The sequence below is a fragment of the Sardina pilchardus genome, chromosome 20 (genome assembly GCF_963854185.1).
Source record: "Sardina pilchardus chromosome 20, fSarPil1.1, whole genome shotgun sequence".
Taxonomy (NCBI): Eukaryota; Metazoa; Chordata; class Actinopteri; order Clupeiformes; family Clupeidae; genus Sardina; species Sardina pilchardus.
Window position 1 is genome coordinate 13,688,868 of NC_085013.1, and position 15,000 is coordinate 13,703,867.

The 15,000-nt window shown below is 52.5% G+C and overlaps 1 protein-coding gene across 7 annotated transcripts in view; it reads left to right on the plus strand.

The window, feature by feature from the left end:
• Window positions 1–15,000, plus strand: part of meis2a (Meis homeobox 2a) — a 93,466-nt gene that overhangs the window by 63,797 nt on the left and 14,669 nt on the right. For all 7 annotated transcript variants that reach the window (XM_062522983.1, XM_062522984.1, XM_062522987.1 and 4 more), the window contains exon 9: window positions 1–64. This exon is cut by the window's left edge and continues 13 nt beyond it. In XM_062522983.1, coding sequence (XP_062378967.1) covers window positions 1–64 — 64 coding nt within the window. The remainder of the gene's footprint in view (window positions 65–15,000) is intronic.

Here is a 15,000-nt window from a genome sequence, read left to right on the forward strand (position 1 = left end):
CAGAAGAACAGAAAAAGCAGCTAGCCCAAGACACAGGCCTCACCATCTTACAAGTAAACAACTGGTGAGTGGAGCCTCCGCTTCTCCGCTGTCCCTGTGTATCTGTGTCGCCAGCCAGAGCTGCGTGCGCCTTTCATTTTCAAAAGCCTTTTTGCCCGCCTCCTCCCAAGCAGCCAAAGGATGGCTAATGCTCACAAAGTGTGAAAAGTGTTTATTTACACCCTGCGCACACACGCACACACACACAGACACACACAGACACACACACACACACCTCCGAGTAGGGGGGAGTACAGAATGGGAACGATCAGGATGTGAGCGCTTTATCAGGGAAGTGTTTAGCAGCGAGCCTTGCTTCGCATCTGTTTCATATACATTTATTCACTTTGATATGTTATTTAAAAGGCCTAAGAAAGGGGGGAGATCTTACACAGACCCACCCCACCTCACACACACACGCACGCTCACACACACACACACACACACACACACACCTCCTCCCTCCCACTCCCCACCCCTTGTCCTTCATCCAGGCATCACCAACACACACACACACACACACACCATGCACCACACACACACACACATCCATCCCAGCCTACCACCCCCTCCCACCTCCGCCCCTCCCCATTTTACACATGCTATAAGGTGGATTAGGGCTTCAGTGCCCTGGCCAGCCGTCCCTTTGTAGATGGCTTAGCACATAACTGGGGGTGGTGGATTAAATAAAATGATCACAGAAGCAAGGAAATGATACAGGAATTACTTATCAAAATACTAGCCCAGGTTTTATCGGGCGCCTTCATTTTGTTCGCCACATTCTTGGGGTGATGTTGAGATTAATTGAACTGACAGCTTCCTTTCAAAATTCCGGGAAGGTATTTGCACGGATTTCAGGTCTTACACAAACTTAATTACATGGCACCCCATTTTATCATTCTAATTCCATGTAGCGGGGGTTCTATTTACAAATGAGAAGTCTCTGGCTTTTATTCGCAGCTTTCCCCTTAATATATTTATCAAAGCGGGTTCATTTACAAAGTGCTCTATCTGTTGGACACAGGCAGGCCTACATTAATGAAGCTCTTAGGTTTATCAGGCTCCCAGCCTGACGAGCCACCCGAGGGTCAATTGATTTTTTGGTTCTGCGATTCATTTTTTTCGTCCGCCCTCCCTCCATTTTTTCTCTCTCCCTGGATCACAATGAGAAACATGCCTGGAGAATTAGCCTGGTTTGTCGGCCTTATCTGTCAGGCAATTTTTTTTTTTTTTTTTTTTTTTGCTTTGCTTCCCAGGGAAGTCAAGCTACTTAAATTGGCCACAGGAACCGCCGTTATCAGCCTTTAATGCACCCTACAGTGTGGATAGCATTTCAATTATAGCGGTAACCAAAGATTAGCCCCCGCTTGGCTGTTTCATGCCTCTCGCCGCCGCCGCCGCCGCCTCTCTCTCTCTCTCGCTCGCTCGGTCTCTGCCACACGCACCTTACCTACAGGAGCAGAAAATTGAGTTGCCTTGCCTGTGTCATGGTGATTAATGCAGAATCAGGCGGCTAACCTGGGGAGGAATGAGAGACGGAGGGACACGGCGGGGCCGCGCCGGCAAGCCGTGAAATCACCAGGGCCCCGGCCTGAGAGACGCCCGTGCGGAGCCCGCGTGTGGCGTGTGGCGCACGCCCGCCGGGGAAGAGCCCGGGATAGAGCCCTCCGTGCTGTATACATGCGCTCAGCCTGGGCTCCTGGAGAGAGAGAGGGAGATGGAGAGAGAGAGGGAGGGATACAGAGGGAGGGAGGGAGGGAGAGAGGGATTGGGAGGGAGGGAGGAGGGGAGAGAGAGAGCTGTTAGACGTCACACTCTGCTCATTACAGCTTCATGAATCTCATTTCACAAATGAAGTCATTAGAAAAGCTCTTAGCTTAGCTGTAGGCCTGCGGAGCAGAGCAGAGCAGCGCGGGGCGGTGCAGGGGGGAGTGAGGGGGGTGGGGGGGTGGTGAGGGCAGGGGGGGTGAGTGGAGGGTCTGTTGGGTGTTACACCGCTGGAAAGACGAGCCTGGGACAGGATGCTGCCGTCTTTTTTCTTGCGCTCTTTTTTCCCCCTCTTCTCCTCATAACCAGGCGGGACGGTGAGTTAAATGTGCCTTTGTTCATATAGCCCCCCTCTCTCTCTCTTTCTCTCTCTTTCTTTCTCTCTCTCTGTCCCTCTCTCTTTCTGGTGTCTTCTTCTTCTCCTGTGAGGGGAGGCTGTGGAGAGAGAAGCATGCAGCTCCCCGACCCAGGACATGACAGACTCCTGCCATATGAAATTCCTGTTGACGGGCCAAAAAAGGCCCTTGAATTCCTGCCTTGCTGAGGCATTGTGTGCTGCTTCCCTTTGATTCGGGGCACCGGCGGGTTACTGGCCCGCGACAGAGAGAGAGAGAGAGAGAGAGAGAGAGAGACAGAGAGAGAGATGGACAGAGAGAGGGAGAGAGAGAGAGGCAGAGAGAGTTGGTTTGGGAACAGTAGTGAGAGAGAGGGAGTGAGAGAGAGAGAGGGAGGGAGGGAGGGGAGAGGGCAGGCCGTCGTGTTCGGTTTCCAGCTTTCCCTCGGGGGAGGATGTGCTGAATCACAGCTTTGTCTGCCGGCACAATCGCGCCCGGAGGAGGGCACAAGGGTGCTCTGTGCGAGTGTCAATAGACGGCGCATCTCCCTCCCTGCCCTCCGCCACCGCTCCCCCCCCACCCCCCTGCGCTCACCACGCTGCCCGCTCTGGCCCACCTTAGCCCAGCGCCCCCGTACCTGCCCCCTCACCTGCCTCCAGCTGTGCCCACCCCACATCTCCTCCGGAGCTCCCCAAGCGTGGAGGACGCGCACCGCTGCACCCGACCACTGCTCCCTCTGTTAATGCGGCCTAATGCATGTAAGCACGGCCCCACCTGTGTCTGGCCATACACACACACACACACACACACACACAGGGACAGGGACAGGGAGAGAGACAGTGTGTGTGTGTGTGTGTGTGTTTTTAACCACACACATATACTTTCGTTCTGTCATTCTGCATTGTTTCTATTTTGATGATATCTACATTTCCGCTTACCGTTTGCATAGTCATGCCACGAATGCAAATTGAATCGAATTGAACTGAATTGAATTGAGCGTAGGAGGGCGGGGGGGAGAGAGAGAAAGAGAGAGAGAGAGAGAGAAATAGAGAGAGAGAGAAGCGTTCTGTAAAAAAGAAGGCAGGTTAAAGTACACCCCACCGGTAGTATGGTGCACAGGGGAGGGGCCATTAACAGCAGCTGAGCATGTGTCATTGTAATGGCCGACGCCGGCACGGCCCTCTCAGGCTCTGGGAATAGTGTATGCACAGTGGCAGTGCTCGGGGCGAGGATTTCCCCCTCACTGCTACCTATCTGCACACACACACACACACACACACACACACACACAGGCACGCACACACGCACGCAAGCACACACCTAGCCATCAATGCAGTGTCATATTTACCCAAAGTGCAGTTCCTGATAGGCAGGCAATGGAGCCCCACCAGGTAGGGAATTGTTTGCCTTAGAGGGGGAGGGCACTCAGGTAAGAGAAGAGAGACAGACACAGAGAGAGAGAGAGGGAGAGAGAGAGGGCTGGATCCAGCAGCAGTTGTCATTCTTTGAGCACTGTGTGTTATTCTATCAGTCTGGGCTAAATGGGGCCTGACCGCATCCTTTCATGTCTCAGCATCAGGCTCAGCATGACGCGGCCGTGCTTACCAGCATAAACACACTCTCTGCTGCTGCCACTTAGCCCTCTCTCTCTCCCTCTCTCCCTCTCTCTCTCTCTCTCTCTCGCTCTCCTTCTCATCCCTTCATCTCTCTGTCTCTTCATCCTCTCTCTCTCTCTATCTAGCGCTCTGTCTGTCCCATCCCTCGCTACGCCCCAGCCTGGCACAGATCCGGTGCTTTGACTGAAAGATGAGCTCGCTGACAGACGGGCGGAGAGGCAGAAAAAAAGAGAGATAGAGAAAGAGAGAGAGAGAGATAGAAAAAAAGCGACAGCTAAAAAAAGGAAGGAAATTGTCCCCCCCCCACACCACTACGCCACCCCCGCCCTCATTGCACTCCTGTGTCGTGTGTGTTTGTGTGCGTGTGGGCAGCGGGCATCGGGCCATATCCATGCCACCGGAGTCATGAGGAGCGCCAGTGCCGCGGCAGATTCACCAACAACAATAGAGCGGGCACGCAGCCACGCAGGGCTATTTTTAACCCTCCGCCCCCGCTGCCGCCGCCCGTCTCCTCCGTATCTCGCCCGCGTGTGGAGGAACAAAGACGAGGGGGCCTCGGCCGCCCTCATTAGCGGCCAGCCCGCAGGCCAATGGGTGACTTATTACATTAAGAGACGCCCGACCTTTGGCCTCGCCGCGGCGTGACGTCGGGTTCACGTGAGCGCCGGGGAGGGACAGACGAGAGGGTTACCGATGCCACCGATGCGTTGGCTGCTCTCTTTTTTACCCCTCTCTCTCTCCCTCTCTCTCTCTCCCTCTCTCTCTCTCTCTCTCTCCGTGATTCAACCTCATCTCTGGGAGAGACTCCTCCTCTCGTTGGTCCTCATCTCCATGGAGGAAGGGAGCCACTCGCTTGTTTTTGTTTCGTTTTTTTCACTCCATCTCCCCCCTATGCTCACTGTGCAGGTTTTGGAAAGCCACACAGTCAGACTAGCTCCCTGACCCCGTTAAAGGTCTCCCCACGGTGTCCTCACAGATAACATATCTCTCTCTCTCTCTCTATCTCTCTCTCTCTCTCTCTCCCTCTCTATCTTCATACTTCTTTTCTTTGTCTCAGCCTTCTCCCCATAGAGGCCTGCCTTGGCACAGTAGAGCACACACTTCATACGGGCCTCTCAGCCCCGTCTTATGAGGCGTCTGCACGGGGACGTGTGTCTATGAACGGTGTCAGGCGCGACAACTAGAAAAACGAAGGCACTTTTTCCTCCAATCCGTCCGTTCGTTCGTTCGTTCGTCGGTTCTCTCTCAATGTCTCATTTTCCCCCTCGCTCTCTGAAGCAGCCTCGAATAGGCACGCAAGAGCAAAGCCGTTTTTATGATTTTTCATGATTTTTTATGACCCTCCAGCCTGGCACGAGCAGCCGTTATGAAATGCAAAATAATAACTAATATTTTCCAAATGTAATGCACCAAAAAGTTTAAATTGGCCTGCCGCGGTGGTGTTCTTTTTCTTGTTTTAACACTCTATCCTGATCAGAGCATGGGAATTTTTTACACAAGAGGCATTTAAGTTGAGGCCCCCTCTTTGCACCCAGTACTCCCTCTTTTTCTCTTAATCTCAAACACACACACACACACACACACACACACACACACACACACACACACACACACACACACACACACATGCTCACACATCGCCAGGCTAGTTGACTGAAGTTGCTGGTTATCCGTTTAACTTTGACCCAGATGGAAAATGTCAGGCCTTTTTTTGGACGCCACCTGGGAGTCCCGCGGACGACCATTTTGTGCCCTCTGCTTTCTAAATATACAGCGCGCGAGAGAGAGAGAGAGAGAGCAGAGGAGGAGGCGGAGGATGCCGCTCTGCCCGAGGAGGGGGGGGAGGGCACGCCGTGAGCCTGGGCACTGCCAGAAAGGCCACCGCGCTCCCTGTCATTTAGGGAGCACTAATTGGCACTTAATTAGCGCAATTGCCTCTGTTGTCACATCCCGAGTGTCTGCTTCATCCCCATCATTACCCACAAATATACATATAAACGCATACTGTACACGCTCACACACACACACACCATAACACACTGACACACACCTTCAGCCCTCAACATTTGCAGGCATCTCTTACTATACCTCATCTGTCTTTGCTCGCAGTGCCACTATGATAATGGGTTGGCCGTACGCAGTGGAAAATACATATTTACACACGCTGTCTTGGTTGTATTTTTATCAGAGCAGACACCCACGCATGGCTTGATCTCCCAAGCCCTCATAAAGGAGTGTATTGAAGTATCACGATATTTGGATACGGGGGATATGCGGGTGATATATCACATGTGACGGGTCTACCCATCCATGCAGTGGCCGGACCAATCCCAGGCCTCCCATCTCCGGGCCGCAGTAAATCACACATGCCTGGCTGTGGCGTGGGTGCAGCCCCGCGCCAGGGTCGGTGCCAGGCGATGCCAGGCAGTGCCCGTGCATGAATGCCTGAGTGCCTTTAACAGCTCTCCTGCCCACCTGTTAAGAGGCTGGATCCGGGGGTTGGTTGGCAGGTTGGGTGGCATCCTGGCAAGAGTGGACCCATAGCCTTCATGCCCTCAGCAGGGGTCGCTCCCTCAACCCACCCCCTCGTCCCACCGCCCGCCTCGCGGTGAAATGGCAGCGACGGCGCCACCAGGTTGGCGGTCCTGGAAACGGCCAGGTGACCAGGCACCAACTGGCAGCGCATGAACAACGAGGCCGATCAGAGGCTCTCCCCATAGCACTGTCTCCCTCACTCAGCACCAGCCCATCACACGCACAGGCATCAGCATGGGCCAATGGAGGGGTGAGTGAAAGCGATTTGAGGAGGAGGAGGAGGAGGTGAAGCCAGAGGGAGGGAGAGAGGAGGGAGGAGGAGGAGGGGGGGGGGAGTCTTTGTACTCCTCCACTCCGTTTGGCTTCCCCTTCCCCTTTTTTTATCCCTCAATGGCCTGGTTTTATTGGCGGGTCGTTTTATAACGAGGCTTTCGTGCTTCAAATGAAAGTGAGCGCCGTATGTGTGGGTGCGCTCCTTGTTTTATTTGAAGATGGTAATTTTTTTTTTTTTTGGTAGTGGTGGTGTGTGTTGGGGGGTTGGTACAGAGGGTAGAGATGGGAAAGTGAATAGTGTGTGTGTGTGTGAGAGAGAGAGAGAGAGAATGAGTGAGGCGGAGTGGGATGAGGGAGAGAAAGGGAAGAGGTAGAAAAGGAGGAGGAGAGGAGAGGTGGGGTGGAAGGAGAGCACAAGGGGAAATAAGTAGGTTAATTTATTTCATTTGCAGGTATAGTTTAAGGAAGATGGGGTGGGGGAGAGAGGGAGAGAGAGAGAGAGAGAGAGAGAGAGGGAGAGAGAGAGTAAAGAAGAAGAAGGCAGGAAAGGAGGGATGCAGTTTTCATGAATAAGCAGCTTAATGCGCTCTGGCACCCCGAGTGAGTCTTGCCGAAGCTCTCAGTGCCTCTGGCCATCTGTGAGCAGAATAGCAATTTTATTACTTTGTCATTAAACCAATTTCACAGCAGTATTGTTTGTTAATGAGCAGCCGCAAACGAGCGAAGATGTCACGTACTGGAATAGCGCAGAGATTTGTGACCCCACACTCTCCCTCTCTCTTTCTCTCCTTCTCTCTCCCTCTCTCTTTCTCTCCTCCTCTCTCTCTCTCTTTCACTCTCCCATCGTTTGTCCTCGCTGCTTTTCTCCATCCATCTCTCCCTCGCTCTTTGTGTCCTCCTCTTGCTCTCTATTTCTATCTCTCTTCCTCCCTCTCTCCCTCTCTCTCCCTCTCCTCTTCATGACCATGAGATAGAGGAGACTGTCGCCCATAAAAGAGAAAACTGCTTAAAGATAAAATGTAAAGTCTATACAGTCAAGGCTCTGTTTATGGGCTTCCATTTGACTTTAGTGCTCATGGGAAGGAATGGTGCTCTGTCTCTCACTCTCTCTCTCTCTCTTTCTCTCTCTCCCTCTCTCTTCCTCCCTCCCTCCCTCCATGCAGCTGTGAGTGCAGGAATATTGGCTTTGATATGGGACACTAAAGCTCAACATTTTCTGTTCCCTTGGAGGCACCCAAAGAGTAGTTATTTGCACATAATTTAGCCTCAATAAGTACCACAACACATCACTCTCTGAATTAGGAATTGCCCTTAAATGGCTGTTATTGAGATTTTTTTTTGTTTGGAGGCGGATGTCCATAAGCTTGCGTACATGGCTTATAGCCGCAATCCGTTTCTTTTAAAAGGATCTTAATTCTACTTACCCACACACACTCACACTCACACACACACACACACACACACACACACACACACACACACACACACACACACACACACACACACACAGACACCATTTCCATGTTGTGTTGCAGGGTCATGCTTGTGCTTGCGTGACTTGGGTGAAGATGGGCAGCTTTGGTGGTGGTGGTGGGGGGGTGGAGGGGGTTGTCAGGTCCACGGCTTCCTGTTGCTCCCGCTCTGGCATTAATACTGACGGCGCGGGTCGGAGACAGATCAATTGGCTCTTTCCATTCCTGACGTTATTTATAGAGAGCCATATATCTGGTCCTCCTCGCCAGCCGAGCATGGGGTAAATACAGCCCACATTAGTGAAATAAAGCCCACAGTGTGGGAAGAGACGGAGGAGAGAAAGAGAGATGGGAAGAGAGAGAGAGAGAGGAGGAGGAGGGAGAGGGGTGTGGGTATGTGTGTGTGTGGGTCGCTCTTTTCTGCTGACGCTTCAAATGCACATGGTGAACAGAGAACAGAGTGGAGGAGATGGAGGAAGAGAGAAATGAAAAGAGAGAGAGAGAGAAGAGAGATAGAGAAAGAGACTCCAGAGACAACCGTACAGATAAGACTTTAAATAATTAGTCTCTCTGTTTGAGGTGGGGATGGATTGCTGCTGCGTTTGCCCACAGGGAAGGGTACGACTGGCATGTGTGCAGCCGTGCATGCTTGTGAATGTATGACTCCGTGTGTGTTTGTGTGTGTGTGTGTGTGTGTGTGTGTGCGTGTGTGTGTGTGTGTGCGTGTGTGTGGTTGTGCAGAGCTGACCAGGTGTGAGTGGCTGGCCCCTGGGGGGCTTTGGAGGGGGACGGGCTCCTCCTGACAGGCCTGATCCATGTAAAACCTCCTCACCCTGATCCCAGCATTCCCACTCTGTCCAGACACGCTCTCTCTTTCTCTCTCTCTCTCTCTCTCTTTCTCTCTCTCCCTCTCCCCCTTTCTCTCCCTCCCTCTCCCTTACTCCCAATCAATCACTTAACTTCATAATCACATCCGAAAACAAGCCCTAATATAGTTTTTTTCCCACCTGCCGTCCCCTTTTCTCTCTCCCTCGCTTCCTTGTTTTTCTTCTTTTCTTCTCCTCCTTCGTTTCTTTTTTTCTCTCCCTCCCTCTCTCTCTCTCTTTCCCTTTAATTTATCGCCCGTTGCCCTATGGCTCTGAGGCGCATGCCAATAACCTCATCATGGAGGACGCCATAAATCAATACATGCTTTTGTTTACTTAAGCACGCCTTGCCAGAGTTCAGGCAGTTATGGATGAGGTACCAGCGGAATTAGCGCCAGGAACGCCGTGCCTCGAGTCCCTCGGCGCTGGGCAACAATCCACCCCAGCGCTGGAGCGGCTCCCAAAAAAAAGAGGAAAAAAATCGCGTCGCGGAATAGCAACACACCAATTTGCAATTTGGGGAGAGTTGGAAAATAAACAGCGCGCGGCGCAACAAGGTGGCGTTGGCTGGGCACAGTGAGTTATCAATGGGAGACGCTCGATATTAAAATCATTATGCACAGCAGGGCTGAGGAGAACAATGCTTTGCCTATCAGTATAATCAAGGATTCCCCCGTTCAGCCTTATGAATATTTATCTCCCTCTGTTGCAGTGACTGTTTCATTTGTGTGTGTGTTTGTGTGGATGCGTATTGTTGGATTGCCTTGCTGTAAGATTAGTGCTCGCAATACCAAGCCAGTGCCAAAGCGTGCTAGTAAAATGGTGAACTAATATCAGCGCGTTATTAGGTCAGATTGGTTTTCATTTTAACATTCTTTTGCTCTACTCACGAGAATGTGTATGTGTGTGTGTGAGAATGAGAGAGAGAGAGAGTGTGTGTGTGTGCGCGTGTGTGTCTCTCTGTGTGTGTGTGTGTGTGTGTGTGTGTATATATGCGTGTGTGTGTGTGTGTGTGTGTGTGTGTGTGTGTGTCTGTGTGTGTGCGTGTGTGTGTGTGTGTCTGTGTGTGTGTGTGTGTGTGTGTGTCTGTGTGTGTGTGTGTGTGGAAAGATCATTGGAGTCACCTACAGCCTTAGGCAGTGGCATCAGCACTTAAGAGAGCAGGAATTATTCCCACATTCCCTCTCTCCTGCCTCCTACCTTCATTAGCAAGGTCTTGGCTGGGCTGAAGAAAGAGAGAGAGAAAAAAAAGAACATGCAGTCGCTGCTTTGATATATTTGCCTAGTTAAGTATAGCCGTAGATTTGCTTATTACGTGCCTCTGTTTAGACATTGGTCCTATTTGCGAAGCTCCTCTCTCCGGCTGTGTAGGCAGAGAGAGAGGACGAGACCTAGCTGTGCCCTGGTGAGCTTCAACTCTGTTATTTTCGTTTTATATATCACTGGGAGCTGCTCGAACACAACGCTACACCCCAATAAAGCCGCACAGTAAATTCCGCTAGTTGTGTGAAACCGCTTTTATGCAGATCTAAACACCTGTTATGGCGTAAAGAGAGTTAAAAGGCAGAGGGGGAATGGTGAAGTGGAACGGCGCGATCCTCAACGTGCCGCTCCGACATGAATTAGCATGCTGCCGTTCAGTTATAATTGGGAGAGGGAGTCGCTCGAGAGGTAGAGGGGATATACGGCTTCTGCACCTCTTTCTTTTCATGCCCCCCTCCACTACCCTCCCTCTCTCTCTCTCACCCTCTCCCTCTCTCTCCCTCTCCCTCTGTCTCTCTCTCTCTCTCCCTCCCTCCCTCTCTCTCATAGCTCAGGAGTGTTCTCTGGTTGCTTTAGTGTTGAAATAATGTGTTTGGCAGTGGCGGTGCGAAGTTGCCAACATGTCATCCTTGGATGTGAGTGGAGTGGATGGCGTGAGCGGGCCAGAGCCCTGTCAGATCCAGTGTGGGAGCGCAGGCCTGACCCGGGGACAGTGTGGGGGGGCCAGCGGGCAGACAGGAGGGGTGGGGGGTAGTGTGAGGCCACTGGACACAGCGCAGTGGTGTCAGTGCCACTAGCACACACACACACACACACACACACACACACACACACACACACACACACACAGTTATTTTTAGGAGCTGTTGTGTTGCTAGGCCCAGGCTACCAAAACAGACAGCCTGTGTGTGGGGTGGTTAGCAGTGTTTGTGTACAGTAGGCAGTTCATGTCTGTGTGTGTGTGTGTGTGTGTGTTTCTGCAAAGCTGGGCAGAGTGGCCAATCAATTATTTAAGACCAAATCCGGCAAAGTGATAGTAGGGAGACATTTCGGTTAAACATTTCAATCCAGACACAGACACCACTCACACACACACACACACACACACACACACACACACACACACACACACAGACTGTGTGTTTCATAGTCTGGCCTCTCTCTACAGCTCGCTCCTAGAGATAGCAGGCAACAGGGAGCTCGGTCAGTCTGGTCCTGCCCCATGGAGGGGACAATTTAATGAAGATCACCACACTGCTCTGCTTCTGCCTTGCCCCCCCCCCCCAATTCAGATTGAGCTAAACACATTGAGATACAGACTACAACCAAACCAAAATAAGGTCATCAAAAAGGAGGAAGGAGAGAGCGAACTGTTCCCTCGCTTTCTTGGGAGAGAAAAAGAGGGCTCACCCCGTTTCCAAATCTGAGGTATTTGTGTTACATAAGAGCCGTGGTTGAAGGCTCTCCTCTCCATTGCCAGCCCCCTTCCATGGAAGCAGCCCATTATAGTCTCATCACAGAGAGGGAGAGGGGGGGGCGGGCGTTTGATAGGGGCGCACAGGAAATAGATTGAACTTACTTCATGTCTGGCTGGCTTGCTGGCGGCGGCGGTGGTGTCGGGAGCGGCTACGTCGCTCCCACTGCCAAGACGATGCAGTCAATTGACACTCAATTTTGTTTGAAATATCACGCCTCCACCGTGTCATTATCAGTTTCCCCTGGTAATCCACAAAGCCGCCCTGTTTGATTCCCCACAATGAAAGAGGTGGGGGGGGTGGGGGTGGAGGGGGGGTGGGGGGAGGTCGTGGAATTCTGTTACTCGATGACTACGGGGGAGAGAGAGTGAGAGAGAGAGATGGAAAAGTGAGAGAGGGGGAGAGAGAGAGAGGGGAGTGTGGGAAGAGAAATAAAAGGAAGAAGAGGAGCAGGAGACAGAGGAGGAGAGCGTGTAGGGAAGAAAGGCCCCGGTGTTTTGGATGGCGTGCGGAGATTAGAGGTGTGGGGGTGCAGGAGGGGGGAGTTCGGGGGAGCGGAGATTATACCTGCCCTCCCCTGCCGCGCCGCACAAAAGGCAGCCGAGGCGTGCAGGGGCCGACGCGGGGACCCGGCGAATGGGCACGCTGACCTCTCCTCTGCACCCTCTCATTTCAGCAGGCCACACCACTGCTGCTGCCGCTGCGCCTCGGTCCCCCCGTAATGATAGGATAGGGGAGCCCTTATTCTCCCCCTCTCTCTCTCTCTCTTTCTCTCTCTCTCTCTCTCTCTCTCTCTCTTTGTGTCTCTGTGTCTTTCTCTCCCTGTGTGCTGTGTCCCTCTGTGGCTCTCCCTGCAGAGTCAATAAAAGGCAGATAATGGAGACGTTTTGTGGTGCCGTGGCCAGCCGTGGCTCTCGCTTGAATGACAGGAGGTCTCGCCGACCCCTGGTGCCCTCGCTGTTGGGCCGCCAAAGCATTAACCAACCCGGCACACACACACACACACACACACACACACACACACACATGCTATTGAAGAGCGAGCAAAGCCAGCGCATTGTTTGCGTGTGTGTGTGTGTGTGTGTATGACCCACAGCAGGACGCTCTGCATATGTACCTGTATGGGCATGTGTGTGTATTGTGTGTGTGTGTATATGTGTGTGTGTGTGTGTGTGTGTACAAAGCATGCTCAGGCGCCTCCTCAGCTGGATGCACATGAAAGCGCAGAGCAAAATAAACAAACAAATACACTAACAAATAAATGAGTAAGTGCCTCACACCCCAAAGGTGACGGCCCGGCTTTTGGAGAGAATAAGTGTACCTTAGAGCGCTGATCACCCCTGTCAAGTCCTATATAGACAGCCTTGACTCACAGCCAGATTGACATGCACTGGATGTTTTGAAAGGCACTCCTTCAAAAAAAAAAAAAAAAAAAACAGCTGTTATTTCCTGGTGCATAAAATAGCCACGGGTGGATGCCGAGTGTGCACCTATGCACGTTAATAAGTTGAGTCTTTCTTGTTTCTGAGGAAGGGTTGGAGGTGAGTCAGGGAGTGCTGGGGGGAGGGAGGAGGAGGAGGAGAAGAGAAGATGAGAGAGGAGGAGGAGGAGGAGGAGGAGGGGTAGTGAACCAGCTCTCTTAATCCCTCTTCTGCCGGTGATCATCAGAAATAATAGCAGCAACGAAAACATTCCAGCGTCGAGGTGCCAACCCACAGAGGCACTTGGGATTAATGAGAGGAAAGATTAGGTGCCGTCAGAGAGAAAGAAAGTGAGTGAGTGAGTGAGTGAGTAAGAGAGAGAGAGAGAGAGAGAGAGAGAGAGAGGCAGAGACATTCTTCACCCCACAACAGCTTTTTTTTTTTTTTGAAGGAACTGGTAGTGCTGGAGCAGGTTAGCCTCGCTCGGTTGCTACAATAAGGGCCCTTTCACACAGGTGTGTTGACGCCTGGGGCAGGCTTGGCTAAGGCCCATTCCATTCACAGAGAGGCTGATTTGAACAATAACTATCATATCTTTTAAAGAAGGGCGCAAGAGGAGGGTGGATGGGGGATAGTGGGGGTGGGTGGAGGAGCGGTGGGGTGGGGTGGGGTGGTTGTGGGGGAAGCGTCAAAGGAGATGCCTGAGAGCTTTGTCGGGGCCAAGAAAAACCCCGGTGCAGTTGTCAGAGCTTGTTGATGTAGCAGGAAGAAAAACGCCAGGGTTTCTCTCTCTCTCTCCCTCTCTCTCTCTCTTTCGTTCTTTGTCTCTCTCTCTCTCTCTCTCTCTCTCTCTCCCCCTTGCTCACTCGCTCGCTCTCCAGATTCTGTTTTGTGCCGCAGGACAGAACGTGGCGAGCAGAACGGGAAGAACAAAGTTGGGCCGTGCGAGCCAGCAGCTGCTGCTCCCAGGATCAAAGGCGCGACAGCGCCGGCTTCCTGGCCTGCCTGTCCACTCGAGGTGTTTGACGGACAGTTAACAGCTGGGCTCGCCCCCACCACCACCACCAGCACCACCTCCACCCCCCCAGCAGCAGCCTGCTTTGCCACACAGGGGTCGGGTCTGGCCATCCTGATGGTGGTGGGGGGTTCGGCGGTGGAGGTTCAGGGAGCGAGAGGGTGGGGTGGTGTGCAGCTGGGTGGCTGGAGGTTGGGGGTCTGGTGGAGTGGGTGATGGTGCTGGTGAGGGTAAAGGTGGGGGTGATGCCTCAGTATGGGGGGATTCCCTGCTGTGTGATGAGGTTTATTTTAACACCACCCCCGCCCCCCCCCCCCCCCTTTTAACCCCCAACTGGGGAGCGCCCGTGTCCCTGAGCAGGCCACAGGTGTCTTAGTCCAACTGGGCCTCCGGTGCTCTGCTGCTGCTGCTGTTGTTATCTGAGGAATTAAGCGGGGAGGGCAGCGCGCTCTTTAGGAGCCCCACTGCAGGCCTGGCATAGCATAGCACAGCACAGCACAGCACAGCTCGCACAAGTCTGCTCTGGTCTGTGTCACTGCGTTCGGCTGGTAGACAGTGTGTGTGTGTGTCTGTGTGTGTGTATTTCTGTGTGTGTGTGTGTGTGTCTCTGTGTGTGTGTGTGTGTGTGTGTGTGTGTGGTTGTTTAATAGGCCACAGCACCAGACCTCTGTCTGATTCCTGCCTGGCTTCAATGAGCTCTCTGCTATCAGCGCATGCCGAAGAGTGCTAAACCCTGAGTCAAGCACAGCTTAGCCCTCACTGCAGAGAGAAGAAGGGAGAGAGAGGAGAGGAGAGGAGAGGGGAGGAGAGGAGAGAGAGAGGGGGGAACGAGAGAGAGAGAGAGAGAGAGAGAGAGTTAGACAGAGAAGGAATGCCGCAGTGCTATTGATTTATTTTAATTAGAAGCTCGTTAAATCGTGTCA